Source organism: Cryptococcus neoformans, chromosome 6, assembly GCF_000149385.1.
Source record: "Cryptococcus neoformans var. neoformans B-3501A chromosome 6, whole genome shotgun sequence".
Lineage (NCBI taxonomy): Eukaryota > Fungi > Basidiomycota > Tremellomycetes > Tremellales > Cryptococcaceae > Cryptococcus > Cryptococcus deneoformans.
The window spans coordinates 1,069,276-1,097,275 of NC_009182.1; the positions used below are offsets into that span (position 1 = coordinate 1,069,276).

The following is a 28,000-nucleotide window of genomic DNA, read 5'->3' on the forward strand; positions in this document are numbered from 1 at the left end:
CCTGAGTGCTATAAGAGATAATTTGAGAGTGGAATAAAATATTACTGTGCAACTCGAAACCATCCAAGGAATTATTAATACGATCAACGCACTCAAACGACAGGAATGACGAAGATGGATGGAGTCACCTCCACCTCCACTTCCCTTGCCACACGGAGTTTTACACCGAAAGTCCGCATCCATCCATTCATGTAAACAAAACAGACGCGCCTGCCCTTCTCGTATCTCCAACTTTTTGCTCAAACGCCATCCTTTCACAATAGAAAGCGCCAAGTCAGTACAGCAGCTGATTGACAGTATGGCCCCTTCAACAGCTTCTAGAACGACATCAAAGAAGGTGAGCCCGATCGTGACGTCTGTTCATGAAGCGGGACTCTAATGTCGTTGTTTAAGTCCGGCAAGGAAAATATGGCTCCATCTCGTGCGAAAGGAAAGGCTGTCGCAGAAGAAGATGTAAGAGACGGAAGTTTTACTGGTGAGTTTTTTTTATCGCTACCAATATTCCGCCTGCGGTGCTCATGGCTGGTGATTTTAGAGATGTCCGATGATGAAGAACCCAAAAAGTCGGCGACCAAATCCAAAGGAAAGAGACCATTATTACAGGAAAGCGAATCCAACGAAGAAGGCGTGAAGGAGCTGAAGAAAAGACTAGCGAACGTAGGTATTCACTTATGTTAGGAAATCTTTGGCTAACTTACAATCTCTAGATGACAAGCGAACGAGACAGGATACAGTCTCAAAGCGACAAATTCTCTAAGCAGTTTGAAGAGTTGTCAAAACTTCGATCGACGGACGCAGAAGCCTTGTTGAAGAAATACAAGGAAAAGACTGAGATTCATGCTAAAGGTAGAGGATACTGTCTTCAACATTCATTAGGATCTGACACGTTATAGCTCAAAACGACATCATTGCCAGCCAAACTGCTCTGACGGAGAAGCTTCAGGCCAAGGTTCAGTCTTTGGAGAAATCATTGGCAGCCGCTCGGGAAGCAGCCATCCTGGTTGAGTCTAATGCCAAGCCCGATCCTAAAGAAATACGAGCTTTAAAGGAGGAGATGGCAAAAATGAAGTCGGAGATCAATGCCAAGGACGAACGAAGTAGGTGTTAACAATTGAAAAGACTTAACTGAACTGACGTTCGATTAATTTCTTACAGTTGTAAACCTTGAACGCGAGTACAAAGCCGAGGTCGAGCACTCTTGCTCACTACAAGCTTCCTCTAAAAACCCATCATCAGCGCCGGCGTCAAGTTCTGTCAATCAAACTGCTGAAGAGGCTGAAAAGGACCATGCCAGCTTGGCGCTTTACGAACAACTCAGTCTGATGAACATAGTCAACGTCAAGATCAAGGACTCGAGATTTGGGAAGGAAAGGACATTCAATTGTGTCATGTGCGTTAACGGCAAAAGTAAGTTCCTTAATCACTCTAAACGGCTTGCACTCACCTTGTTCACTTCTCTAGGTCTTAACTTCAAGCTTCGTTGTTACACTGAGGTCGACAAGAAACAAGACAGGTCAAATCCGGACTATCCCTACATCAAAGTCGCTCACTACACACCCGAATTGCTCCAAAACGAAAGCGAAGAGTTCGTGGAGAAGCTCGAGTACTTTGCTAGAGAATTCACTGTGCCGCGAAGGGAGTTGGGTGGATTTTTCGCCGAGCTTCGCTCCAAGATGGCAGACGATGAGGAGTAAATAATCGTGTGGTGGACAGGCTGGAGGTTTTTCTGGGAGATTCGTGTGCTAGAGTCTTGTATGTCTTCTTGAATGTATCATAATGTGCTTCAGGGTCCTCAGTCCAGGAGATATGCGCGTACATAGTCTGTAAATTCGTCGATCGCAGACAAGAAACAGATGTGCAAACTCGGACTTTCGATCAACGAAATCATTCTATTATTTTGCTAATGATGTAAAACAACCAACAATTATCTAAGCTTAACGATGTAGTATATCGGAATGTCCAATGCTAGGCTAATATGTTCGGCATATGGTGAATGTGTACTCGTGTTCAATGAGAAATGTCCTAATGAATGAACTGTTCCCATGACACTCCATCGATCCTCGCCAGGTACATCCACTCAGGCACGTCCACTTGTTCCCGCTCCCAGCAAACATGTCACAAACAGCCAGAGGCAATGATAAACGACTTCTCTTTTTACGCCTTAATGTTCTTCGCAATCGCTCGCTTGAACCATCCGGATACAATCCCTCTTCCTCCCTTTCTCTTCGGTTCCTTTCCGTCTTCCCATTTCTCCCTTCCAAACTCCCCTTGCTTCACAACCCTCACCGCATTATCCCCACCGTTCCCAGTAGCAGCCGCACTTGCCGATCCGCCCGATCCCGATCCCTGAGAGTTTGTCTCACCCAGCGCAAAGCTTGATGAGCAGCTAGAGATGCTGGGGTCGAGATCAGGAGTGGGCGGGGAGTTGAGGAGGTCGGAGGCTGCTGCTACAGCAGAAAGCTTGGACTTGCGTTGATGCAGGTTCTGGGTTTGGATAGGTAGAAGGGTTGGCGAGAACAAAGCTGGTTTAGGGCTTGAGCTTGGCTGAGAGGAAAGTAATGTAGGTGGTGTAGGCAGTTGGGATGAATTGGAAGCTGACGCTGTAGGTAAAATATGCTCAAATGTCTGAGGGGGTGTCCTCGCCTGGACGTCGTTGAAGTTGACAGAAGGGGGGTCACCAGGAATGTCCTGTCTGGAGACAGAGCGAGATGCCGATGTGGACGCGCGTGACCCAGAAGGACGACGAGATTCAGCAATGATGCCGCACACTGACATGCAAGCTTCCCAGCTGAACAAGAATGCACGAGATTTGAAGTCTTCTGTACGACCTTGCCCCTTCATAACTTGATGAGGGCACCTTACACCTCCAACCAGCAGCACTTCTGCTCCACTTACACCGTCCTCAGTGATAGCGTTTGAAGACATGCTCACAAGGGGAGAGAACCATACGGGCGGGGTGACGATGCAGCCGAACAATTCCCGAGAACATCGGGCTTGGAAGTTGGGTAAGAGCGACAAGACGAAAGACTCGAGAACGGGTGCGAGTGCAGGAGGCGTCTGAGAGGGCAGGACGTGGAGGAGTGTGATAGGAAGAGTAGGCGCCTCACCATTCGAGCTTCTACCTACACTGCGAACCAGTGTGGGCACGCAACCAGTAGTGATCACTACTGCCTGGTGAAGCATGTGCTGCATAGCACGTTCGGATTTGAACATTGACATGGGCGGCACGAAATTGATAACCGCGTCAAACAAATGCCGCCCCTCACCCGAAGATCTTGCATCGCCGTCAAGTTTGAACATCCCTCCCAGAAAGCTGTCTCGAGACATGGATAAGATGCGTGAATGAGGATTTCTGTTCGAGGCTACGCTTGGTGCCCGGAGAGAACTGCTTGACATACTGCTGGAGATGCCTTCACGCTCGCCATTGAATACACTGGACGATGGCCGGTCATCCCCTGTAGAATCCAATGATCCTCTCCTCGATGGTGTCCTACCCAGCCCTAACACTGAGAAGACTTTTTTTCTGCCTCCAGGAGATGAAGGAGGAGAGTTTGAAGCACTTGTGAAAGACCCTTGTCTAGAACGGGTAGCCAACGGGGTTCGCTCACGGTACTGCTTGGCTAGAATAGTCGCCTGGTTCAAGAGAACAGTAAGATCATGAGACTCGGTACCGTTAGCTCTGCCAGAAGGTTGGAAAGGCTGGATACTAGGGCAAATCTCTCGATCCGGAGATGACGATAAAAGGTGAGAGGGGGAAAGAAGAGCGTCAATCTCCGGTATGGGCTCGTAGGAGCCTATCAGAAGGAGGGTGTTTGCGAACGCGGGGTTGTAGAGCATCGGCTCAAGTGCTTCGACAGTTACATCTAAAACGTGATAGTCAGCATATAACCTTGTATGAATCGATAGGTTACTCACGCCCTAGAACCAAGACAATCCGCAATGAATTTGACCAAGTTTCTGAACCCAGTTGCATTTCAGTAGGGTCCAAAACCCACCTGGCCTGTTTGATGGTTTGTTCCTCTGGGATACCCCACATCCCACCAGCGAGAGTGTCCTTCTCTTTTCCTTTGTCGTATGTCTTTGCCCTATTTATGGTCAGAACTCCGTCGTCAGAGTCCGACCCTCCAGACACACGTCCGCAGTCGGCGGACAATCCGCTCGCCGACCTCGGTAACTTCCGCCTGTCAGCGAGCTTGTAGGATGACGGCGGCGTGCTCTGAGGCGCTGTTTGGGCGTTTTGTTTGTTTTCTGGGACTATAGTGAGAGAGGCTGGGGTGGAAGAGCCTGCTCGAGTGCGGGTGGTTTCATATGAGGAGATACGTCGCGCGCTCTGCGCCTTGGCATCGAGGAAAGAGTCTGCAAGTGGGGAGTGGGTGCTACTCCTGGAGGAACGAGCGGGAAGCGACATTTGAACTGAAGAGGTTGAAGAACGTGGTGAATGAGATGCTAGCTTGGACAAGGCCGAGAAACTTGGGTGAGGGAAGGCTGCTGAGGCGATGCAGGGGATCAGGACTGCGCTTTTGGAAGTGGAAGCGCGGGCAGATGGGCAGACAGCATGAGCTGAAGTCTCGAGACGAACGAACAGAGGATGGAATGGAGGAGAGCTGCACGGAAGAGTGGACAGGAATCAAAAAGACATGAGAAGGGATGCTGGTAGAGATGGGTGGGAATCTCAGATCACAAAAAGTGACGCAATTCTCTCCCCGCAGTGACAGACAGTCGCCGCAGAAGTACACATCAAGGTCGTCGTAACAATCACCGCTTCCCACACTGCGGTATCGCACAGCATGCATGATGCGCAAAAAGGACTCACCAGCGATGCACTCTGCTTAGAAAAACAATGTTCCTCCAGGCGCCCGCTTTTGAGAGATGCGGTGATACTTTTTGACTGGCAATGACGACAGCGAACGACGACGATTTACTCAATTGAACGCCTTCCGCCTTCGTGGAGAATGGCAGATCTTATACTACCAAGCAAGAAAGAGCAACAACAACAACAGGAGATGTGAACGGAAGGGCACTTTGGGAAACGGCTTGAGAATTATCTCAACGGCACGGAAATGTGGGGCCTAGACTGCCATACATGATAGTGATCAATTATGGATAATATTTGACACTTTTCTGAGAAACGCCTGGTCAGTGCTTCTTTCGGCCGCCTTGCACCAGAATTTTATACTTCCATAGCTGTGAACTGTTCCCTAGTGCTTTCTTTCCCCTCCTCCAGGACATCAGAGCTGTCCGGAGTCAGAAACAACCGAATAATCGACGTTTTGAGTGGAGAGACGTATCCTGACGAAACCTGAAAATTTCTAGTACCAAGAAAAATGAAAACGCCCGAGACCTATTATGAGGACCTCGCAGCCGATGAAATGACGTGGGGGGCGCCCGTTCCCGCATTCGGTACGCAGCGCTCTGGTCTCAAACCTTCATTTGATTCAGATTCTCCCACTTGAATAGGCTCCACACAAGCTTCGACGGACATTGACCAGTCTCCGACCAGGATTCATGACCAGTATCTATGCATGGAACTGGGCTATTGAAAGATGTATGCTTCATCCTGTATAAGAAAGGCTTGATTCTGAAGTGCCATCCAATGCAACGTTACGTCTTAACGCCTCCATATGCATGGAGAATGGCCGTATGAATAGCCAAGACCTCCCGACCAAGTCCAGCCAAACGTTTCAATCTGCGACGATCCTCTTCTCAGATCTTCGGGCCTTGTGAGACGGCCGGCCAATGTCCGTCGGGTCTTGTGTCGAGCCTATCGATTCCCTGAGCCGTAGCGCACGCTTAAAATGCTTTATTGCCCTATTGCCCTTTCATAAATATAAAGATAGTGTAAAGATAGTGTAGTCCCTTCCAGGTGTAGTTATATAATAAATGGGCGGCCACAGGCAGCATGCATGCCTTCTTTTCTAGCATTATATTAGCATCCCACCATAAGTCGTCTAGTCAACACTTATTAACCAAGCGTTTTGAATTCTAAGTTTCCAATGCACCGCTACTAGACTGTAACCATCCTGCATCTTGTGGTGCCCTTTTGTGAATGGTTATTTGACTTACTCTCTTCCCTGCTCTAAATTACCTGTCTAAAACTCTGAAATGTTCGCTAATTGAACATTGAGCGGTGATACGGGATCTTTTGAAGTTCGGCCTTTGCGCATGTGCGCCGTGACCAGTGATAAGCTGCTGCTGATTGCTGATTGCCGATATCAAGATAAAGAATAGAGACGTCGTCGCTGCTTCACTCTAATTTAGAGCGAAAAATGAGAATGGGGATAGAGCTCGAGCAGAGGAGGCGTGGAAGACGGAAGCAATCTATTACAGCTCAGCAGTGCGCATGGATGAGCTTGGTATCTTTTGGAATTCGTCACTGTGCAAATGCAATATGACATGCACGTGGTGTCAAAGTAAAGCCAGACTGATGATAATACCATGTGTGTTTTCTTTCCTTTACAACCTCGTCATGGACATTCAACAAAGTTCTTTCTCCTCACGCACGATAACGTGCATCATTCAGACCGTTAGTACCAAAACTTCCTTCCTTCCTTCATAATTTCCGTGTGCAAGATAGAAAATATGTTGCCTGTCTTGCCTTCTTCGGGCAGTCGGAAGAAACAGCGAGAGGTTTGTTGTTAATCATCTTCCGTCTTCCTACTTATCGATAAAGAATCATTGACTCATATGATCACCCTGAATGGCATACTTCTTTTCATCCCCATAACAAATCTGCAATGACCATCTCCGATGGCCTACATACGTCCTGTCAGTAGAAATTTATGACCAATCCATGGGCAGACACGAGTTCCTTTCTGAACTCCAGGCTACGATTCAGTATTGTGCTGCAGCGGTATAGATGCGGCGGTATAGATGCGGCGGTATAGGTGCGCCTAATGGTACTTTGTTGCTAACGGACGTGGGTCGAAGGCCGAAACACAGGTATTTAACCAGTGCTCATTTTCTCACTCGCCATCCCCACTGCTTGAAGAGTAGAACGTATAACTACCATCGGTTCTATCTATGGGTGATATCGTGAGTATTTTAAGGGCGATACACTCGCCTTAACCGCTATCATCGACCTTTCGGTATTCTCACGATATCGTTCATCCGAATTGTCTGTAATGTACAACATCTAATCCCTCTTCAAGGGCATCCTCACCAAAAACGCTCTCTCACTACCACTTTCTCCAAGAGAAGGCAACTCCTCAACCTCCATGCCGGGCACCAAGTTACCTTCCCCAAGCAAATCGTCTGTTGACCTTCCCTTGGCCATAACAACATAGATCTCCATGCCATCACCGACTTCAATATGTCTTTCAGTTGCGGAAGTGAAGGAGTCGACGACAAGAGAAAGAACGGTGGAGAGGGGAAGATTACCGGGGACGAAGGGAGCAGCTCCAGGTTCGGGTTGTTGGTTCTTGAAATAAACTTGGTTGTCAAGGAAGGGTTGGATGAGTGATTGAGCGGCACCCGCAGCACGACAAGCTTCTCGTTCGTAAGAGCCAACAGGGTCAAATGAATAGACAGCTCCGGATCCTTGCAAAAGGTCAGATGCGCCTTCGCTACAATGCTCGGCAATCACTCACCGTCTTCTTCGATACCACCCAAAATGTTGTATACATAGTAAGGGAAGAATCGTTTTCCGTAAAGCATGGTTTGGATCATCCTAGCGATAGATTTGAGGCCCATAGCTTTGTTATGGGCGTGCTCATACCACTGCAATACACATCAATAAACATCCGCTATCCGCTTCACAAGCCACATCTCATGGACCCACTTCTAATCTTTGCTTTACCCTCTTAACGAAATTGTTTCCGTCCGCCGCGAAACCGTTGGTAGCCAAGACCACTTTATCGGTTCTGTTGAGATTGGTAAAGTCAGTTCGGACATCTACTGACGTTACCAAAGGCAGCAACTCACAATTGCCAAACTTTTCGAGCATATCGGGTTTGAATGCTATATCCTTCTGACTGTCTGGTGTCTCCTGCTATGATGCTAAAGTCCTTGCCGGCAATAGCAAGGATGGAGCCACCGTTGTCACTGTAAGGGTTGAATCCATGGCTACGAATGTTACATTAGTTTGCAAATCGCTCCATTTTCACAGAAGACCTCACTGTTGGACGGGTCCAGCTGCATGATCTTGGTAAGATGGTGGCGGAGGAGCGTAGAGGGCCATCGTTGGATAATTCTGTATCATATAGAGACATGCACTATACACACCTCTTGAACCATCTTCGAGCGACGAGCAAGCATCCACCAACGCGTCACCGTGGAACGGAACCAAATTCGGCAATTGGTCCAATGTGGCATTTATTCTGTGTTATGTAATCGACAATGAAACCTCCAGGCACGCTGCCCCGTTCCTTCTCCTTTGGTTTGAAGTTGCTGGTCCATTTTCTTTTTGTTTTTGTAACAATTGTTTCTTTTTTGTCTTTTTGTCTTCTCTTCAAGCTGTCAATCCGCACCGGCCCATGCACAGCTATCGCCCTTTTAGACGCCGACAGATGACAAGAACAAACGGTTAAGAAGGTGCTGAAACATGCGCAAGTGAAAATAGTCATGTCGATCAACCACTTTTGCCGATGGACGATGGGCTCATTCATGGGACACCTCGCAACCACGTATATGGTATTCTTTGGATCCATGAATCATGTTTGCCACTAACATCCTGACTTTACGATACCAGCTTACTTCGTTTACTCTTTTCCTCACTAGTCATATAGCCTGAACCTTTCCACCAACTCTCGACGCTTACAAGCCGTCATCTCATTCATGTCTTACCCACAAGCTCCTTCCAAATTTGTCAATCCTGACGAGATTATTCCTTTATCTCCACCCACCAAACCGCCCTTCGCACAATATGCTGCGTCTCCTCTTCCAGCGACGCCTCATACCCCCTACTCTCCACCATCACCCTCTCGACTGTCAGAGACCATCCCTCTGCGACCATATCTCTCATTATTACCACGAATTCTGCTTACCTTCTTCTCGCCATGTCTTCTACCTATGATTCTCACCATAGCTCATCTCATACAAAACCGTTCTTCTACAGCTTCCCTGGCCACTTCTCTCAAGTCTTCGGTTCTCTCTGCATGCTCAGGTCTTGCCAAGGGAGCAGCATCTATCAAAACCCTGCCGAGGTATTTGGCCATGCAGACAAACCAAGAGGCCATAAGGGCGACACAAGCGAGTATTTTAGCTATTGGGACCATGTTGATGGATGCAATCACCATAATTGAGGTTGTTGTCAACTTTATAGTAGATACATATAGGAGCCTGTTGCTGTGCACTATTGAGCTGGCTGTAAGAGGAACTTTGGAGATTCTGATATCTGCTGTGCAAACTGTGAGTAAAAAGCTACCGGGTGTAAATTTAGCTAACGCGTTCTTAGATTTCTGATGCGGTCACGGACACTTTGAATTCAGTTCGTAGTAATATACAAGATGATATCGGTGACGCCAACGATATTATCCAGACTGCTGTAAGCGCGATCAATGTACGTTTCGTCCCCATCATACCTGAAGATGTAGCTCATCGTATATGCAGAGAGTTACAACACTTGTTAATTTAAACATTTCTGTACCCGAGTTCTCCATCCCCGCACTATCATTCTTGCAGAATGTCACCATTCCTACCACATTTGAGGATGGTCTTATCACCCTCAACTCTTCCCTTCCCACGCTGACCGATCTGAAGAAGAAAATGGACGAAATTATTGATACCCCTTTTGAGGCTCTCATCAGCGAGATTAATTCGACTCGTCTCGAGATGGCGGCTAGTTTCAACTCATCCATTCTTTCTGTTCCTTCGCTGTCTTCTCTTTCCGCCAACAGTGCCAAAGATCTTTCCAACGATCTTTGCTCTGATCTTGATACTTCTCTGATTGACGATACAGCCAAGGCGTTACACAAGCTTTCCAGCATTGCGATCGGCTTGATGTTCCTGTTGCTTTTCCTTATTTGGGCTGCTTTGGCAGTATGGGAATGGCGTAAATGGAAGCTTATGAAGGATACAGTCGATGCCGTTAATGAAGAGTGGGATAGAGATGGAAAGAGCGATGCATGGAGAATGGTAGCGATCGTTGAGCATCCAGTGCTGGAAAGATATTCCGGGACTTTCTTGGGGAAGATTGCAAAGATGCCGCGCACGAGAACAAATCTACGATGGTTTTGTAAGTGTGGCAATTTTGCCGGCGACCTTTTGATTGACAGTACATAGTATCCTATCTTGCGCATCCGACGTGTCTTGCGCTCCTCTTCATATCACTGTTCGGTTTCCTCTCCATACAATTCCAGCTCGTCGCTCTCAATGCACTCAAGGCACATGCCCAGTCTAGCGCCAATTCTACTGTCACCGCTTCCACCAACTCACTTGTCACCAAGTTGAACGCTGCGGCCTTGAACAGTAGCCAAGAATATGCCGATTCGTATAACGAGGCTATTGCAGGATATCAAGACAGAATCAACAATGAGCTGTTCGGAAGCTGGGTGAACACTACAGCAATTACTCTCAATTCCACACTTGTAGAGTTTTATGACGAAGTTGAGAAGGGTGAAGCAAATCTCTGCATTTTTTCTTGAGAAGATAATACTAACATATTATCAGCACTCAATGCTTCATTCGGGGGCACCATCCTCTACAACCCGATCAATACCTTCATGTACTGTATCCTCGGCTCCAAGATCACCAATCTTGAAAAGGGTCTCACTTGGATATCCGAGCACGCCTTTGTCGACCTTCCTACCTTTCCGTCCGATATCCTTCTTCTCTCCAATGACTCAATGAATGAGATCGCAACTCCTATCGCAGCAGCAGCCGTCGGGTCTGGAGATGGTGGGGATGATGATGATGGTGTAGTTGGAACTTTGATCTCTCATTTTGAGAGTGCGCTCAAGGTGGAAAGGACTTTCTACGGTATCATGTTAGGCGTCTGGCTGGCACTGTTCCTGATTGGCCTTGCTGTGGTGATTTGGAACAGTGGTGGAAGAGAAAATTTTATGGCTTTGCGAGGCGTACCATCCTCTTCAAGTCCACCTGGTTACGGTCCTCCCGAGTCCAAACACCCAAGATGGAAAGCATGGTTAACCAACAACCATCCCATATACGATTCCTACGCAGAGAAGCAATTCCGTGGTACAACACCAACCAACTGCTTAGAAAGTTACACTCATGCTGACGTTCCCAACGTGAACAACGGAAACGATGACCATGAGAAGAGCTTCTTCAAAATGAGAGATTCACATGCTGCAGGGCCATTTGGATCTCACGCAACCTCTGCTGTTCGTTCCACTATTGCCTCATTAGCTGCGCCTGGGCAGAGCTTCCTCAAACTGTCAGGACGCAAGCTAACTGATACCACGACACCATACGATGATAAGGTACCACTTGCACCAGTTCAAACTTCTGAGAAGTACTCCCGAGATCATGCCAATTCACCATTCCCTCGACCTTCCTCAGAGTCATCCGAGTCGAGCGCAGCTCAGCCGTTTTGGGTTGACAAGTTCTATGGTGCATTCGAGGGTGTAAAGTCTTTCTTCCCTACAAGAAGTCAACGGCTTGGAGCCGCGTTGGCGAGGAAAGCTAGTCAAAGAACCGAAGGAAGTTTCGGTGCGAGCCAAGTGCCGACGGCCCGGACGCCAGGGCACGATTGGATTGGGGGACATCAATGTCCGCCTGAGAAAAAGGCTGAACCAGAATGGTCGATGGTCGATCCACGAATGCTGGGTCGCGCTTTAGAAGATGATAAAGGGAGATACCCAAGAGTCCTCCCACCTAGCGAAATGGCAGCTGCCAATTATAATCCCCATCCTGTCTACCCACGACCAATGTCTCGAGCTCCGACTCTCGGAGAGGGTATGGTCATCCCTTCAACCACAAGTCACCCGGACCCTTTCCAAGACATGCCACCGCTTCCCCCCAAACATAAGCGTGCTTCTATGGATTATGTTGAAGAGTACGAGTCCTCCCATTCCCGCTCTTCCCGTGAGGATAGCAGGCACGGCGGAGTGACCTCTCCTGCCTCTTCTTCCGTATCGTATTTTGCGGCTGAACCACAGTTGGTGAGTGCCTCCAAGGTACAAGTGGGAGTAGCACAAAAGGGGGGGCAGGCTACAAGGGCGTTGGCTGAAATTGTGAAGGAATTACAGGAGAAAAGGGAGAGAAAAGATCCCTTTGGGGATGATTATGAACGAGGGCTGTGAGCGTTGAAGATGGGGCATCGATGACTTGACGAATTGTCTTGTTTTACATTTGGTGAAGTCTACCGGTAATTTAAATTTGTACATGTAATAAGGTGTAGAATTAAAGAAGATTACACAAGTGCAACTTGCAAGTAATACACTCCTGCTACTACTATACATCCACATCAATGTCTGAAAGACTTTAGACCCAGACCTATAAGCCATATGTTCTGCATTATCCGACAGGACGCTCCAGATATCAGAACATCACCGGCGACCATTGCCGATCAATATTGCAGTTTAACAAGTTCCCTTCATACAAACAGGAAGACGAAACAACATCTGTTACTATCTGACGTCATCTCGAATGGTTATCGATGGGGGGAACTTGATAGGCTGGTGTTGCTGACCTGCCCTTCTCGTTTCTCTTCCCCATCTCCTCCTGCATTCTGCACCCTGTCCAAAATGATCGCAGCAAGCGGAGGGTGATAATAAGCCACTATAAGAGAAAGCTACGTTCACGTGACTGGAATTCGCGCTAGCAGAACCTTGTTGATTGAGGCTGTCGAGCGGACCCATTGCCGCGCGGGAAGCCGCCGACTGAACTACGTGATCCACTTGCTAATAGAGGAGGCCTCTTTTTGAATGCGCATATGATTACTGGTAAGTGCACAGTGCCTGCCAGGCTCATGCCGACGGTATGACTTCTTCCCCGGATGTGACCCATATGGCCATCTCGTGCCCCGCAAGTGCCCCGTACATACCCCACAGCGGCCCCAAAACCGCTTCCTTATCACTGCGCGACACTCAATTTCCAGTTCCAGGTATAAGTGGTGCCTGACATGTCCTTCCGCCCACCGCTGACCCTGAAGTAACGTAATTAAGCCATTAGATCGATTCGTAAACCTTCGTGCGGCAACGGCATACGGCCGGTCGTTATTAGGCCACCATCCAAGCGAGGAAGAGGGGAAATTGGAGATCAGTAATGTGGCCACGTGTTCCTAGATGCCAATACTTGCGGGTCTATAGAATTATGCCGAGCCATAAGGCACCTGTCTACTGCTCTTTCCGTAAGTGGGGGAAATCACAAAGCTTACCAGGAAGATCCCAACACATGTGGGGGAGTGGTATATAAGCAACGTTAGAAGCCCGCGGTACACCCTCCTCGCTTCAACTAAACTGAGTCGAGGAACACAATCAAGATGTTCTTCAAGAAGAAAGCAGCCAACCTTACCGCTGTCGACTATACTGACCTGTCAAAGTCAGAGTTGTACTTTGCCTTTTCCCTGGTCTCCTCCTTGGTAGGTCGTCCTGACTCAAAGACTGCACAACGAAACTTATCCTGAGCACAGTTCTTCCTTTGGGGTCTTTCTTACGGTCTGCTAGATGTCCTCAATAAGCACTTCCTCACAATCTGTAAGTTGGTTATCGATCCGTTCCCGAGCATGAATATCATTAAGCTAACCCATTTGGTTAGTTGGCCTTACCAAGACCCAATCAACCTTGTTGCAGTTTGCCTACTTCATTTCATATCTACTTGTAGCTCCTCCTATGGGTATCTTCATGCGCAAATACGGTTACAAGAAGGTTCGTGTTACCCAGCGTTTTTTCAGCTTCCACTCACAGGTGACTAGGGTATCCACATTGGTCTCGGCCTCTTTTCCATTGGAGCGGTCCTCTTTTGGCCCTCGGCAAAGTATGAAAAGTACGGCATGTTCATTGCCTTTACTTTTGTTGCTGCTAGCGGCCTTGCAACGCTCGAAACGGCCGCCAACTCCTACATTACCGTCCTCGGCCCTCCTGCTCAATCTGCCATGAGGCTGACCTTTGCTCAAGGATTCAATGGTATCGCCACTGTAGTCGGTCCCATTATTGCCTCCCATACCTTCTTCAACGGAGCCAACCAATATAGTTTGGACACTGTGCAATACGTGTACCTCGCTCTGGCTTGTTTTGCATTTTTGCTCAACATCTTGGTGGGCTTTACAACACTCCCTGAAGTTAAGCAGACAGTCACCACGGAACAGCAAGACAAGATCGCTGGTCAGAGCTTTTGGAAGCAATACCATACTCTCTTTGGAGCTCGTGAGTTTGGCTTTCTGGAGTTCTCAAAAATGATTTAGCTTACCCCAGAATAGTTTCTCAGTTTTTCTACACCGGTGCCCAAGTCGCTGTGGCCTCCTTCACCATATTCTACATCACCGAGCAGCCCGGAATCTCCCCTGCCTACTCTTCCGCAACCGCTTCGAACCTTTTCTCGGGATGTCAAGCCCTCTTCACTTTTGGTCGATTCCTCGGTGTTGTATACTTGCGATGGATTGACCCCTCATTCGCCTTGTTTATAAACGGGATTGGCCTTTGCTTGTTCAGTATTTTGACAGCTACTATTCCTGGCCACGGCGGTATTGCATGCTTGTTCATGATCTTCTTCTTCGAGTCGTGAGCATTATAAGGCCACATGCCTCAGTTGATCCACTAACGCGTTCGTATGTTAGTATCTGCTATCCCGTCATCTTCAGTGTCGCCACTGCCGACCTCGGCTCCTACGCCAAGATCGGTTCCGGTGTCGTTGCCTTGGGTGTCTCTGGTGGTGCCGCCTACCCCTCTATCCAAGGTGCCGTTTCAGACCATGTTAACACATGGCGATCGTTCTTCATCCCTCTTACTGGCTTTGTTCCTCTGATGGTCTATGGCTTCGTCATGTGGATCATCAACAGCAGGAAGTATGGCGGTAAGCTGACCATTTGGGGCAATAAAGTGAGTGTCAAACGGTTGCTTCTTTCCTAATGCAGATGGTTGCTGATGGCTTGCGATAGACTGCCCCCAATGTCGAAGCGATACTGCAAGCGCAAGCCGAAGCTTCAGTTGAGAACGTGGAGACAGCTTCTGTCAGCAGCAAAGAGAAAACCGCTCAAGAGCTTAAAGAATACGCCTAGAACAGGGTTTCTTGATTGTATACAGATAAAAGTGAACAAATGGGTTCAGAGTTTTAGGGCTTAGAGGAAACATCATTTCTCTCAGTTGTTTTTGTACCAATAGACACATCATTAGACCATTGGTCATGTATGATATGTAGAAATATGGAGCTGCGCGTCGGCACTTTCTACTTCAGCGTTGCTTTCACCTTTTGTGTAGCTTCAACTGCCGCCTCGATAAACCTTTGCACGTCTTCCTTGGTCATGGCAAAACTCAGACTGACGAGTCCGCGCTGAGCTATCCAGAATCCCCTCTCAAGAAGGTAGAAAAAAAGAAGATCCAGAACTTGATTTTGGTTTGATGAGAGAGTGCAATGGAATTGATTGATGGAACCTAGCCCAGTCATCTGACAAACGAAACTCATGAGCCGAGGGGAAACAATATTTCTGAAGGACACTCGACTTACCAGGAAAGGCGATCCATCGCTTGTGAACATCCTGTTGATCTCTTCTCTCATCCAATCACCCAACTTATTCAAGTTCTTCAGCGCATCCTCAGTCAAGATCTTCTCCATCGCTGTGGCGCCCGCAACCATTGTCAGCGGGGAGTTGTTGAAGGTCCCTCCATGTGATATTGCACCTCCCTTCCTCGCGTCAAATCTATTGCCATATGCTGATCAGCATTGTGACATACTCGTCGACCTATCCTGCGATAACTTTGAGAAAGAGGCACATACTTCTCCATAATTTCCTTCTTCCCCCCAAAGGCTCCAAAGGCGAAACCCCCACCAAAGAACTTGCCAACGGTAGTCAAGTCGGGTGTGATGCCCAGAATCTTTTGGCGCCCTCCAGTCGAAAGTCTAGCAGTTTGAACTTCATCGAAAATGAGCACAGCGCCGATCGAAGAAGCTTTCTCCCGGAGGAATTGAAGGAATGCAGGATCACCCGGGATCTGTAAGTTAAGTTAATCAATGCTTTTGGCTAAAAATCTCAGCAAGATAGGGATAGAGGCAAATGTGCTCACACATCCACCAGCGCCAAGCATGGGTTCAACAAGGATAGCTCCTATTTCAGATGGGTGCTGAGATATGAGAGCGTCGGCTCCCTTGGGATCATTATACGAGCATACCACAAAATCCTATGCATAAGTGAGACAAAAGTTCCTCGCCCCCGCAGGCTTCATAACTTACGAAGGGCACCTTCAAATCGTCCCCATCTCCTCCCTTCATATGAAAATGCGACATGACGCTCCCATGATACCCCCCTTCAAAAACCAGCACCTTCTTTCTACCAGTGTGTTTGACAGCAGTAGATATCGCCAAAATATTAGCCTCTGTACCAGAGTTGGCAAATCGGACGAGTTCAATGGAGGGAAATCGGGATGTGAAATGAGATGCGAGGGTCGTTTCTGCAAGGGTGTGAGCACCGAGCTACAAGCACATTAACGTGATGTCAATAATGATTGATTGATTGCATACAGACCTGAAGTCCGTTGTCGAGAGCCTCTTTGATAGCATCTATAAGAACAGGATGGCTCTTTCCATATATGCCGCTCGTGAAATCAGACACACTGCAGGAGGAAATCAGTGAGACGATTGTATTTTACCACGTGATATTACTACTCACAAGTCCACATATTCGTGTCCGTCCAGATCCGTGATTTTCACACCTTGGCCCTTCTGAATGCACAGAGGGAAGGGGTGAATGAAAATTGACGAACGAGTGCTTCCACCTGGAAGATGCCGAGAGGCAGCCTGATGTGCCTCATAAGACTTGCGGTTACGGTTGGCATAGGTCTGTTGGGCACGTTTGAGGGCCTGTGGAAGGGATGTCATTATTGCTATTTATTGATGGCGGTGGAAGGAAGTGGAATGATACTGAAGAAGCTGAGTTGGTGTCAACTTGGGATATGGAAGTTTATTACATGTACATTTGCAAGGTCTGGCGCTGAATAGATAAGAGATCGGCAATATAAATCGGGACCGATCTGCAAACGAAGGCCAGTGAATCAGCTTGCGCTAATGATCCTTCCCTGTTTTGCCACCGTGTAGAGGCTGTAAAATATCAAGTCCGGCGAGTTACGTGCATTGTGTGCACTGCTACCATATACCGTCTCCATCTGCATAGGTTGACGATTATACAATCTGCGGCAATCATATTTGCAGTGTTGCCTATCTTACGTTAATCTTACGTATACACAGTATAGGTCTCGGAGAAAAGCCGAAAACTCGGCTGAAAAATGGAAAGACCGATGGCATATAACTCTGTTGTTAGTCAGGCACAGCTGATTACCGGATGTTTGTTTATTTTGTTTATCGCCTCCTCTTCGTCTCCATAGCAGAGGTGAACCGCTTTCTTTTCCCTATTGCCGCGAAAGACGTATACAGCTCTGGATCAAAAAGTACCCTGGCAATCATATCCTACGATTATGGAAACTATGCAAGGCATAGCGGGTACAGCAATTCGATACGGGGTACAAGAGTGCGAAGCGTGTAACAACAAACTAACGGTTCTTCGTTTCAGCACCCGTACCTCCCAGTGCCCCTATGTGCTGGAAGCCGTCGTTGGACGGTGAGTCTGAATCCCAGCAATGGAGGCGATGCACCTCATTGTCCATCATGCACTAATTCCAAACTAATGCAATACATGTGCATAACCCCTGTTTGATGTTTGGTATCGGCTTTTTTACAAACATTCTAGCGTACCTGGATCCGACTAGACCAGGCTGACACCCTTTCCTGCTTGCACAAACATTCAACTTGCCAAAGAACTCGTAAACAAGGTAACCTTTTTTATATTTCAGGTTCCCGTTGTTCTGAATTCGAACAAACCCATTGCTTGCCCTTGGTATCTGTCATGCTCGTTTCCCTCGCTCTCCTACCGCTCACCCTCGCAGCAACGCTGCCTACCGTCCCTTCTTCCTTTCACCTACCATTGAAAGTGCTCGAATCTCGCCAGCACTCTGATGATATCTCGCAACGTCAAGCATGGTTAATCAGCCAGGCAAAGTCTATGCGGGCAAAGTACGAGCCATATCTCAACGAGGAGGGTAAGGAGTTGTTAAAGAGGGATAGAATGGAAAAAGAAGGACAGATGAAAAGAGCACAGCAATCTATAGAGTGAGTGTTGAATGATTTCATGCTACTTACCTACTGACCCTACACTCTAGCTTGATCGATATTGGCCTTGACGGTTTATATACTGCTCCTATAGAGATTGGGTGGGCTACGCTGAAACTTTGCTTGACTGTCAATTTGTCCGCTGACTTTTGCAGCACTCCCCCTCAGCAGTTCATTGTCATCATGGATACTGGATCATCTGACCTGTGAGAAACTGAATCCGACGCACTCTACGTCGCTTCTTTTATAGAACACTGACGACGACGGCTTGTGTAGCTGGGTGGCCGAGAAAGGATGTACAGCCGATTTCTGTTCCAAGACCTATACCTTTGATGCCAGCAATTCATTCACATTCGAAACTGAAAGAAAGCAGTTCAGCATTGCTTACGGATCCGGTAATGCGGGAGGCTATTTGGCAAATGACACCGTCTCAACTGGGGGGTTCACAGTCCGTGAACAAGCCTTTGGTATGTCCCGACCCTGAAGTTAGAACAAGTACGCTAAATATATCTCTATAGCTGTGGTAACTCAAGCTATTGACGGTCTGATCGATTATCCCACATCAGGTCTTTTGGGTCTTGCGTGGAACACCATTGCGTCCGCTTACTCAACCCCCTTCTGGCAAGCCTTGGCGTCTTCTGGTGCTTGGGATTCACCAGAAATGGGGGTTTACCTCGCCAGATTCAAAGGAAATAGCAGCGCCCAGAAGATTGAGTTTGATGGGGGGCATTTTATTTTTGGGTAAGGACCAATTGTTGTGAGAGAAGGATGGATGATGCTAAAACTGCCTGATAGCGGGGTCGATTCAACCAAGTTTGAGGGTGATTTGAATTATATTCCAATCGGACCGGGAGAGAGGGATTTCTGGAAACTCCCTTTGGAGGGTATGACAGTGGGTGGGAACCCTGTCGATGTCGTCAGTCTTTCCAAGGCTCGCTCGCCATACCGCTCTAACCTTACCCTCAGTCTAAAGGCCTCCTAATCGGCCGCAAGGCCCCTGCTTGCGCTATCGATACTGGTACTACCCTCATCGGCGTGCCAACCGACATGGCCGCTGCGATTTATGCCCAGATACCCGGCTCTTCCAAAGTGCCAAGCTCGGTTATGGGGCAAGGGGGATATTATCAGTACCCGTGCGATACCAATGTTGACGTGAAACTCAAGTTTGGCGGAGTAGAGTATGGAATCTCCAACACGGACATGAATTTTGGGACTTTTACCGACGATGGCAAGACCTGTATTGGAGCGTTCTTTGGGCAAGATGTGTAAGCTATTATTACATTTTCCCTGTCGCTTTAACAGGAAATAACACCATGACGTGTATGTAGGTCTCCGAGATCCCCAGTCCAGTGGATTGTCGGTGCCGCATTCCTCAAAAACGTATACACTTCATTCCGATATGAACCCACAGCTATCGGGTTTGCACCTTTGACCACTAACGTTACCCTCCTTCACAGCAAAAGAATGCCCGTCACCTCGGAAGAAGCGACTATTAATGGGACCACTTCAAGCTCTTCCAGGGGGGCACAATTGACCGGCAGAGTTGATGTGCAGCAGAGGGGTGTATTGTGGGGCGTGCTGGGGCTTGGAGCTATGCTCGGTCTTGCGTTGGCCCTTTGAAAGGATGATGATGATGACGAGGGATAACGCTATGTAGCCGAAATCAAGATTAAAAAATAACATATTTATTTTGTTCGACTTGACGTGTAGCCTTTTTACGTGTACGAATTCGACGACCAATGATGCATTGCACATGTCTCCTGTAAAATCGTCTCTTTGTCGACTGTGCATCCAAGTTTTAGGTTCTTTTTCGGTCTTTTATTCGCCCAAACGACGTGTAGATGCCGTTAATAACCGCTTCATGACGACTCCTACCGCTGCCCCACGATATACAGAACCGCGCGGTATAAAAAACCAGCCTTTGCCTCTCCAACAAGGCCCCGCCTGCCTGAGAAGCCCACCTTTGTCTCATCGTCCCTCTCGCCGAATCCCGATTCCTAACCCCGCTCCTTAAATTGACTTAAATGAGCCTTAAATTAGTAGTCAACATGTCCAAGACACAGATCTATGACATTTAGAGATCTCACTTGGATCTGGTCTTTATGACGCCTTTCGCAGACGAACGTCAAATGTGATGGGCACGGAGGGTACTTCTTCAATGTATAACATGAACAGAGACCTACAAGCTTCGAAACCAACAACAATGCTTCCCACCACTGTCCTCTTCCGCCTTATTCTCATCCTCTTACTCCCCTTCACCCTCGGGGCGGTCATTCCTCCGACCAACGATCACTCTCCCAACCGCCGTCTTGCCTTGAATAAACCCCGGGTTTACCATTATCCTAATGATTTCTCAGAAACTGAAGCGTGGCTCGCCTGGCAGGCCAAAATCTTGAGGGGCAAGTATGCGGAATACGTTGATGGAAGAGCCAAGGCGCTTTTGGACAAGGATCGGGCGGAAGCCAAGAAGGAGCGCGAGGGAGTCGGAGAGGCTGAGGATCCCAAGCCTCAGATATAGGCCAAGAGGGATACTGTCAATACCCATGAGATACCAAACCTTGATCAAAATATCTCCTTTGGCCGGCAAGGGTAACAGTATCTCGCAACACTGATATGAACTTGGATCCTTGCATTAATGATTAGGTGGTCTCATTTTTATTACTATGGGCCGGTAAGTCTTTCCTGATTCTACGTTTGTTTCTGTTTTTATTGTTGGATGATACTGACTGGACGTTCTTTGACTTAGGTACCCATAAAACCCTGTTGTGCAAAGGATTGTGGATGTCAATTTTTCTATGAACATCCATACCCCTTTGCCCTTGCTGCTCGTTGTACTTCTTAATAACTCGTTACATTTGCCCAGAGACTGTTATAAATCGCTTGTTGTTTGCTCCCAGTTTGATTGAAAAAAGAAAGAATCAATATACGGAATGCATTCCAGAATCATACCCATAGTAGAGTATTCATAAATCTACACTTAAAATCGAACAACATGGCAAATAAAATGCTCAACAAACAATCATTTCCGACAAGCAGCTATCTAAAGAAGGATAATCCGTGCAAGGAGCGACAAAGGCCCTTTCTCAGTCAAGGTCCTGGACAAACACAATCGTCTCCTCCTCAATCGTAATTTCTACAGGAGAAGAAGAATCGGCTAGAACATTCCAAAGATCGTAACCAGGGATGGTCGCCTCGTCCACCCATTCTTGGTGCACGCCAATGCGGTCTTGATGTTTCGAGGGTCTGTTGCTTTCAGCATCTGCTACACCTCCTCCAATAACTGCGCTGTGAACAAAGTATGCAGTCAGTCACTCAGTACTCAGTATTCTATCGATTTCTTATTCTTGCGATAGGGAAAAGCCCCCAGGCGAAAACTTGAAAGACCCAAAACACTCACCCAATGACAATCCAAATAACCCATCCCCAGAAGAACGCACCCCAAAACCTCCTTAATGCTCTACTCTTGGCTACGTGTGGAGGTGGGGGGACCCATTCGCCAGCCGTCAAACCACCTTGTTCCGCCGCGTTGGCGTTGTTAGGGTGTTGGTGGATAAGGGATTGGTTTTGGGGGGTGATAGTTGGTTGTGATTTGGGTTGGTGGCCGTCATCTGATGTTACCAGCCGTCAGTAACTCAATCCATACCACCCTTGAAGAGAAAAAGAGGACACGGGGAACCGGGAGGACATACAGGGAGGCGGCGCATCAGAGGATCCTGATGGTCCTTCACCCTCGTTCTGAGGGGCGAAATGCGTATCCTTGGGTGGGCTGGAGACGACTGCTGCGTAAGTGGGTTTGTTGGACATTTCTTCTGGAGTCTAATTATATTGTTTCGTTGTTGAAATATGGAGATGCGGTGGCAACGAAACAACACGGCGAGAGGAACAGTGATGCGTCATAGCCACCTCGGCTCTTCTTAGGACGTCATCATTTATCACAGCGTTATTAATCTTGTAGTTTGGAATGTTTGGATGGATGAAATTACATAATCAGCGCGTGACACACCACAAATATCTAAATCTAGTGACGTGGAAGGCTGTGGAATCTTCTTCGCCCATTTCCGACACTCCCCCTAATCCGCCCGCAGGTCAAATCCATATCCCAGCAGATATTCCTAGCTCCCCCAATCTCGCGTAGGCCGCTTTCATCTAGTTTTCGCCACTCTCCTCCGCACTACTGTCCTCAATTTTCATCCCGTTTTCCACTGCCCGAAGTCGGAGCGCTCGCAGCGCAGCTCCGTGTCGCGATCCGCCAAGTGCCTTCGTGAATACGTCCGCACGCTGCTGTGCTGTGGGGACGTAGGCGACTTGGATCTCACCCGACTTCACTCTTTCACGGATGACATGATAACGTATATCGATGTGTTTCGATTCTGCGTGGGACAGAGGGTTTTTTGAGAGGCTGATGGCTGCTTGATTATCGATGAGGATCTTTGAGGGACCGGACTGCGGGAGGTAGATTTCCGTAAGGAGACTGCGAAGCCACACGACCTCACGGGTTGCTTCCGACGCGGCGATGTACTCGGTTTCCATAGTTGAAGAAGCCGTGGTGCGTTGTCGACGTGAGCACCAACTGATAGGCGAGCCGCAGAAGTAAGTAATGTAGCCCGTCGTGAATCTCCTAGTGTTTTCACAACCGGCCGGATCGGTACCGTGTAGCACGTAAGGGTCGTCCCCTTGGTAGGCTCCCCCTCTCCGAGTGTGATACCGAGGCGGCGGGTGTGGGAGAGGTAGGAGAGGACTCGAAGGGCGAAGTGTCAATGCCCTTCGGTGGGCGAGGCAGTATAACAAACGAGAACTCCCTCGTAAGATGAGAATCGGTGCATAATATAACCCGTGCTCACGTGATTCTCGGACTCACGGCAATTTCCGTCGCACACCACTCGTACTGTATTCCATCCTGAATTATCGTCAGCGTTTTACATCACAACCCATACATATACAGCTACATCAATATACGAGATGCCTGATGGGCCCGAAGTGCATTTACGTGTAACTCGAGCAGTATGGCTACGGATTGTTCGTGCGAAGCGCGGAGGTTGTAGTGGGTGAGAGGGTCCTCAACGGCAGCCTAAGGGGGAAAAGTGCTCGGCGCTTGCTCCTCAATCTCCATGACGGTAGGGCAAGTGGAAACAGGCCCGATTTCCTCCAAGCTCCTCGAATTCGTCGTGAGGTCGCTGTTACAAATCAGGTATAGCCAGCGGTTATGTTTAGAGTTTCTACGTTTGCATGGAGGAAGAAAAGAAGGAATAAAGCGTATAAAGAATGTCTATGAAAAACTTCCTTACTGTGCCTCGGAACCTTAACCTTAATCCTCCTCACCCTCCTCAGTTCGATCATTCTTCTTCGTCACATTCCAACAGTCGCCGTCTCCCGCCACGCCCTCTGGTGCCAGCCCCAAAACATCCCTTTGGCCACCCCTCTAAGGGAGCTACCAAGCTGGTATTCATCCAGTTGACGATGGTACGCTGCCTTGAGGGTGTTGAAGAAGTCGACGTCGAGAGGTTGGAATCTGCCGCTCATCTTCGCAGGGAGAAGAATCACAACAATGTTCCTAGCCCAACAGGCTTCAAGGAAATCAACCTTGGTGTGCGATTCAGCACCGTCATGGATGAATAGACGTCGATCACGACCGCCATTAGCAATATCGCGAGTAAAAGGATCAAAGGCGTCTTCAAGCCATTTCAACATCACATAACTGTTGATCCAGCCTGAGTCGGTGTTGATAGCGAGCTGGCACACCACCCCGTCGCCCTCCTCCCGCGCCTTGAACCAACTTTCTTGCAGTTGTGCGCCTTGATAGATGATGAGTGGAGGAACTGGCGCAGAATCGATGCCGATGCAAGCCACAAATGTGATGTGCTCATTTGACGGTGGTACAGCTTGACAATTCTTTGTGTGGATAAGAGGCGTAACTCTCCGCACTGTTCGAGAGCTCGAGAAAGATACTAATATCTAAATCTAGTGACGTTAAAAGCTATAGTTTTCTCGACAGCAGATGACCTGTTATACTTCTCCCAATTATCGTAATTCGCGAGCCAATCTACAAGGTAGTGTATTACGAGCCACCCATCGGTTCCCGTATGTTCGTTACGTCCTTCAGCTGTGGGTATGATGTGATAACCTAGACAGATGCCATGAGGACACCATATAGCACCAGTCCGACCGACGTCAGCAAGCCATCTGCAAGGTTGATATTAGCTTCTCAACGCTTCGAAATATTCGGGATAGAACATACGTATCAAATTACTTTGAGCAGACATCGCCAGAATTCTTCTTCCGAACATCACGTGTAGAGTCACCAAAAAGCATCTTTCTTCCTCTCCGCATACCTGACACCTCATCCCACTGAAGCCTTCCAGAAATGCTAGGAGAGCCAGCAAGAACCCGCATAGCTTTCAGTGAGAAGTGGCTGAGGTACGTTGTTTCCATGACTTTTGTACACCACCGACCATGTCTGGAAATCTCCTCCTCTGGCGCTCCGCCCTGTTCAGCCAGCTGGGCTCCCCATTTGCGGGACGTATGGGTCGAGGCGTCGCAAGGTATAGTGCAAGCTAGTAGAGCTTGGCGAACACTAGCATTGAGCGTACCATACTTGAGACGTACATAATTACTCTGGGGCGCGACAAAGTAAGGGATGGGGTACTAGTCGCGACGACTTTTGAATGAAGGGAAAGAAGCATTTGAATTTGGCAAGATCTCTCGACCGGAGTGAAATCTAACGAAGTTATTCAGGATTGATATCTTTAGAGTTACATGTCAAATAGTATCCTCACCACGTAAACAACATCAAGGCCAGGAAAGAAACTGGGCATCCATTATCATCTTTGTTTCTGAGCAAAAGTCGCATGTTCGACCTCGCCCTCGTGGTTTTCTTCCCCTCTCTAATAGCGATAACAACTCCATAACGTGGAGCAGGACCCTCGCCTGGGAGGTGCCTAAGGGAGAGGGATGAATTGAGACCCTAGCCCGAGAGATAATTGTCAGAGAGGGTATGATGGATGAATAAAGATCAAGTCAAGAATGCGAAGTCGTAGGAGAGCCGAGCTGGTTGTAATCAGTTTCTGATGGAATACATCACAGGGCTAATGGGAATTTAGAAATTGTTTCTAATTCTGGGACAAGCCCATTAGTACGTTTTCAAATATCAATTTCCTTATTTTCTTTACCTTATTTCCTGTCGTGGCTAATCTTATTTTAATTCCGTTTCCTTATTTTCATTTGAAAAACTAAGATTTTGTATGGAAGATGGTTTTAAAGGGCAAAAAACCCGTGCGGACTATCTCGCCACTGTAATTAACTGCCAAACATGAATGCGAGGATGCAATTTGTGACTATGCATTTGCACTTTGCTACTAATTGTTATCGTTTGCTATCAATTGCTATCGAAAATCTGGACAATCATACGAATGAATTACCTAATGCAACGTTCGGGGAAATGCTAAATGCAACAAGATAAATATATGTAAAGATATAATGAATGAGGCTGATTATTGGCCGGCCACCGATAATCCAAATGGTAAAAGTAATGCTGTTGCTATTGTTATAAAAGACGGTGAGGTGATATGTACAACACTTGATGGTTTTCGCAGGGGTTTTCTAGTTTTTTGAGGGGCAAAAATTAACCAAGAGTGTCCTCGTATATCCACACTCAGGTTGACTTCTCCCTCCCTTCCCTTAATGGCTACAGTTATGACTGTCTTCGCTTTTAATACACAGGTACGACCAACCTAGATTTCCCCGCCTTCCCATACTTATCAACTTTTTCTCTAGATCATTGCGGCAAGGCCAACAACCGCAGCACCGACGAGCAATCCCAACTGCACACTCTTCTCCATAGTGCCACTGGAAGAAGATCCACCGCCGTTAGAACCAGAGGTACCGCCAGAAGTGGTAGAGCTAGAAGAATTGCCGGTTGAGACGGAGGAACCGCCAACGAGCTCGGCAAAGCCAATGGCGGCAGGGTTGTATCGGAAAGAGGTGTAGACGTTCTTCATGAAGGATGCACCGACGATCCATTGGACGGGAGATCGGGAAGACCTGGTAAAAAGATCAAGGTCAGATGACAGTTCCAGACTGGAAGAGAAAGATGGGAATGAAAACGTACATGTCCATGGCAAAGAAGGCACCGGTACACATTGAAGTATCCCTAGTGAAAGAGCCGAGGTTCATGTCGGCATTGGAGATGCTATAAGACATGCCGCCGAATTGGAGAGATACGGTCACGTCAGTGTCACATGGGTACTGGTAGTAACCCTCATAACCAGTAGACTCAGAAAGCGCCTCGGCACCCTCGATTTGAGAATAGATGTTGTAAGCGGTCTGGGAGGGGACACCAATGAGGGTAGTTCCAGTGTCGATAGCACAAGAAGGGTTGCTGCCGCCGGAAGAGGAGGCAATGGAGACAGAGTTGCCCTGGATGACCATAGCCTCGAGAGGAATTCTCCAATAATCTTCGTCGGATTCGTCGATGGAGATGTAGTTGACACTACCATTATACAAACTCGTATTAAGCCCACTATAAACGTTCATCAATTCTGTCCTTTGCTCGTGATCGTCATGATACGACGATGCACTCACCCAAAGAGGATCTCTCCGCCATCAGTCTCGATCTGGCTCGCAGTGCTGTCACCCCTGTATCTCTTCAGGTAAACACCCATTTCAGGGGAATCCCAGTCACCAGAGGCGGCAAGAGCTTGCCAGAAGGGAGTCGCGCCGGAAGAAGCAATCGACTTCCATGCTAAGCCCATAAGACCGGAAAGAGGGTAACTGATCAAATCAGCGGATGTAGAAGTGACGACGCCTATGCATTCAAAAGTCAGCCGGTGCTTGTCGGCATTGCAGACGACAAGAAAACATACCGAAAGTCTGATCAGAAACGGTGAAGCCGGCCATCGAGACAGTGTCCGTGCCAAGAGTCCCGTCGGCGTCGCCCGATCCATAGGTAATGTTGAACGCCTCATTGCTGGTGGTGAACGAAGACGAGGCACTGGTGTCAAAGGTGGTTATTTGACTGCAAAAGCTGTCTGTACATGTAGAACCAGCAACCCAGCTAGAAATACCGGCGGCCGGATTGTCAGCCAATGCAAAATGCCAAGCAAGAGACCCTGAGCGAGTCTCAATGCGCAAACAAGGGGAAAACGCACAGATCAGAGGAGCCGCTGTCCATGATTACAAGAAAATCCTGTGCCGGTGTGCTGCGGAGAGCGTCAGCGGTGAATGCATGGCGGAATGAGGAATGAAGACGCACCCGATCGACACCTGTCCAGCGTACGAAGCATCGAGACCCACATCGGTAAGGCTATGCCCTGCTGTCAGCTCTTCCGTTAGGTGATTCCACTCCTCTACGCCTGGCACCCAGGTGTTCTCGGTGCACAGGTAGTCTGTCCATCCATGCTTAAGTGGTCGGTGGCAATTTTTAAGCCAGCACGGCTTGTAAAGCAGAAAATGAATTGCCGCCTCCGCAGCCGCAGCCAAACACAAAAAAAACAAGGTCAAAAACTATAACTTACGAAACGGTCCCCGTAGCTCTTTTCTGGTTTGCCCGCTTCCGTCTCATGATACCCTCGTCTATTATATCTCTCCTACGAAGCTCTTGTCCTCTCTCGCCGAGATGAGGAGCGTACTTGCTCCGGAGGCCTTTGGCTTGATCGAGCAGCCATGACTGGCGTTCGACGAGGTCATCCGAGTATTGTCTAGAGTTGAGGGGTGTGAGGGGCACGCTCGGGCGGTTGCTGGGCGCGGCGAGGGCGAGTGTGAGAAGTGGAAGGGCGGCGGCGAGGTAGTGCAT

The 28,000-nt window shown here is 48.2% G+C and overlaps 10 protein-coding genes across 10 annotated transcripts; 5 read left to right on the plus strand and 5 right to left on the minus strand.

The window, feature by feature from the left end:
- Positions 1-298: 298 nt before the first annotated feature.
- On the plus strand, positions 299-1,694 carry CNBF3610 (hypothetical protein; the record flags this gene model as incomplete). Its single annotated transcript, XM_769589.1, has 7 exons — positions 299-337; positions 394-475; positions 536-657; positions 708-846; positions 894-1,097; positions 1,156-1,407; positions 1,462-1,694. The coding sequence occupies 7 exons, from the start codon at positions 299-301 to the stop codon at positions 1,692-1,694; spliced, it is 1,071 nt and encodes a 356-aa protein (XP_774682.1).
- Positions 1,695-2,154: 460 nt separating this feature from the next.
- CNBF3620 (hypothetical protein) lies at positions 2,155-4,408 on the minus strand (the record flags this gene model as incomplete). Its single annotated transcript, XM_769590.1, has 2 exons — positions 2,155-3,863; positions 3,916-4,408. 2 exons carry the CDS (start codon positions 4,406-4,408, stop codon positions 2,155-2,157), a joined length of 2,202 nt encoding a protein of 733 aa, XP_774683.1.
- Positions 4,409-7,132: 2,724 nt separating this feature from the next.
- On the minus strand, positions 7,133-8,176 carry CNBF3630 (hypothetical protein; the record flags this gene model as incomplete). The annotated part of the gene is made up of 5 exons (XM_769591.1): positions 7,133-7,536; positions 7,587-7,716; positions 7,778-7,859; positions 7,921-8,061; positions 8,115-8,176. 5 exons carry the CDS (start codon positions 8,174-8,176, stop codon positions 7,133-7,135), a joined length of 819 nt encoding a protein of 272 aa, XP_774684.1.
- A 596-nt stretch (positions 8,177-8,772) lies between these two features.
- Positions 8,773-12,200, plus strand: CNBF3640 (hypothetical protein; the record flags this gene model as incomplete). Its single annotated transcript, XM_769592.1, has 5 exons — positions 8,773-9,345; positions 9,392-9,496; positions 9,547-10,171; positions 10,219-10,551; positions 10,606-12,200. 5 exons carry the CDS (start codon positions 8,773-8,775, stop codon positions 12,198-12,200), a joined length of 3,231 nt encoding a protein of 1,076 aa, XP_774685.1.
- A 1,181-nt stretch (positions 12,201-13,381) lies between these two features.
- On the plus strand, positions 13,382-15,115 carry CNBF3650 (hypothetical protein; the record flags this gene model as incomplete). Its single annotated transcript, XM_769593.1, has 7 exons — positions 13,382-13,480; positions 13,532-13,595; positions 13,657-13,766; positions 13,814-14,264; positions 14,318-14,618; positions 14,675-14,936; positions 14,996-15,115. The coding sequence occupies 7 exons, from the start codon at positions 13,382-13,384 to the stop codon at positions 15,113-15,115; spliced, it is 1,407 nt and encodes a 468-aa protein (XP_774686.1).
- Positions 15,116-15,282: 167 nt separating this feature from the next.
- Positions 15,283-16,929, minus strand: CNBF3660 (hypothetical protein; the record flags this gene model as incomplete). The annotated part of the gene is made up of 7 exons (XM_769594.1): positions 15,283-15,501; positions 15,562-15,754; positions 15,832-16,046; positions 16,119-16,232; positions 16,285-16,524; positions 16,577-16,664; positions 16,721-16,929. 7 exons carry the CDS (start codon positions 16,927-16,929, stop codon positions 15,283-15,285), a joined length of 1,278 nt encoding a protein of 425 aa, XP_774687.1.
- Positions 16,930-17,950: 1,021 nt separating this feature from the next.
- Positions 17,951-19,833, plus strand: CNBF3670 (hypothetical protein; the record flags this gene model as incomplete). Its single annotated transcript, XM_769595.1, has 7 exons — positions 17,951-18,213; positions 18,264-18,419; positions 18,490-18,680; positions 18,732-18,954; positions 19,009-19,129; positions 19,180-19,478; positions 19,542-19,833. 7 exons carry the CDS (start codon positions 17,951-17,953, stop codon positions 19,831-19,833), a joined length of 1,545 nt encoding a protein of 514 aa, XP_774688.1.
- Positions 19,834-20,416: 583 nt separating this feature from the next.
- On the plus strand, positions 20,417-20,731 carry CNBF3680 (hypothetical protein; the record flags this gene model as incomplete). The annotated part of the gene is made up of 1 exon (XM_769596.1): positions 20,417-20,731. One exon carries the CDS (start codon positions 20,417-20,419, stop codon positions 20,729-20,731), a length of 315 nt encoding a protein of 104 aa, XP_774689.1.
- Positions 20,732-21,296: 565 nt separating this feature from the next.
- Positions 21,297-22,017, minus strand: CNBF3690 (hypothetical protein; the record flags this gene model as incomplete). The annotated part of the gene is made up of 3 exons (XM_769597.1): positions 21,297-21,498; positions 21,611-21,821; positions 21,903-22,017. 3 exons carry the CDS (start codon positions 22,015-22,017, stop codon positions 21,297-21,299), a joined length of 528 nt encoding a protein of 175 aa, XP_774690.1.
- Positions 22,018-25,979: 3,962 nt separating this feature from the next.
- On the minus strand, positions 25,980-28,000 carry CNBF3700 (hypothetical protein; the record flags this gene model as incomplete). The annotated part of the gene is made up of 7 exons (XM_769598.1): positions 25,980-26,250; positions 26,318-26,728; positions 26,791-27,013; positions 27,072-27,262; positions 27,357-27,407; positions 27,461-27,511; positions 27,723-28,000. The coding sequence occupies 7 exons, from the start codon at positions 27,998-28,000 to the stop codon at positions 25,980-25,982; spliced, it is 1,476 nt and encodes a 491-aa protein (XP_774691.1).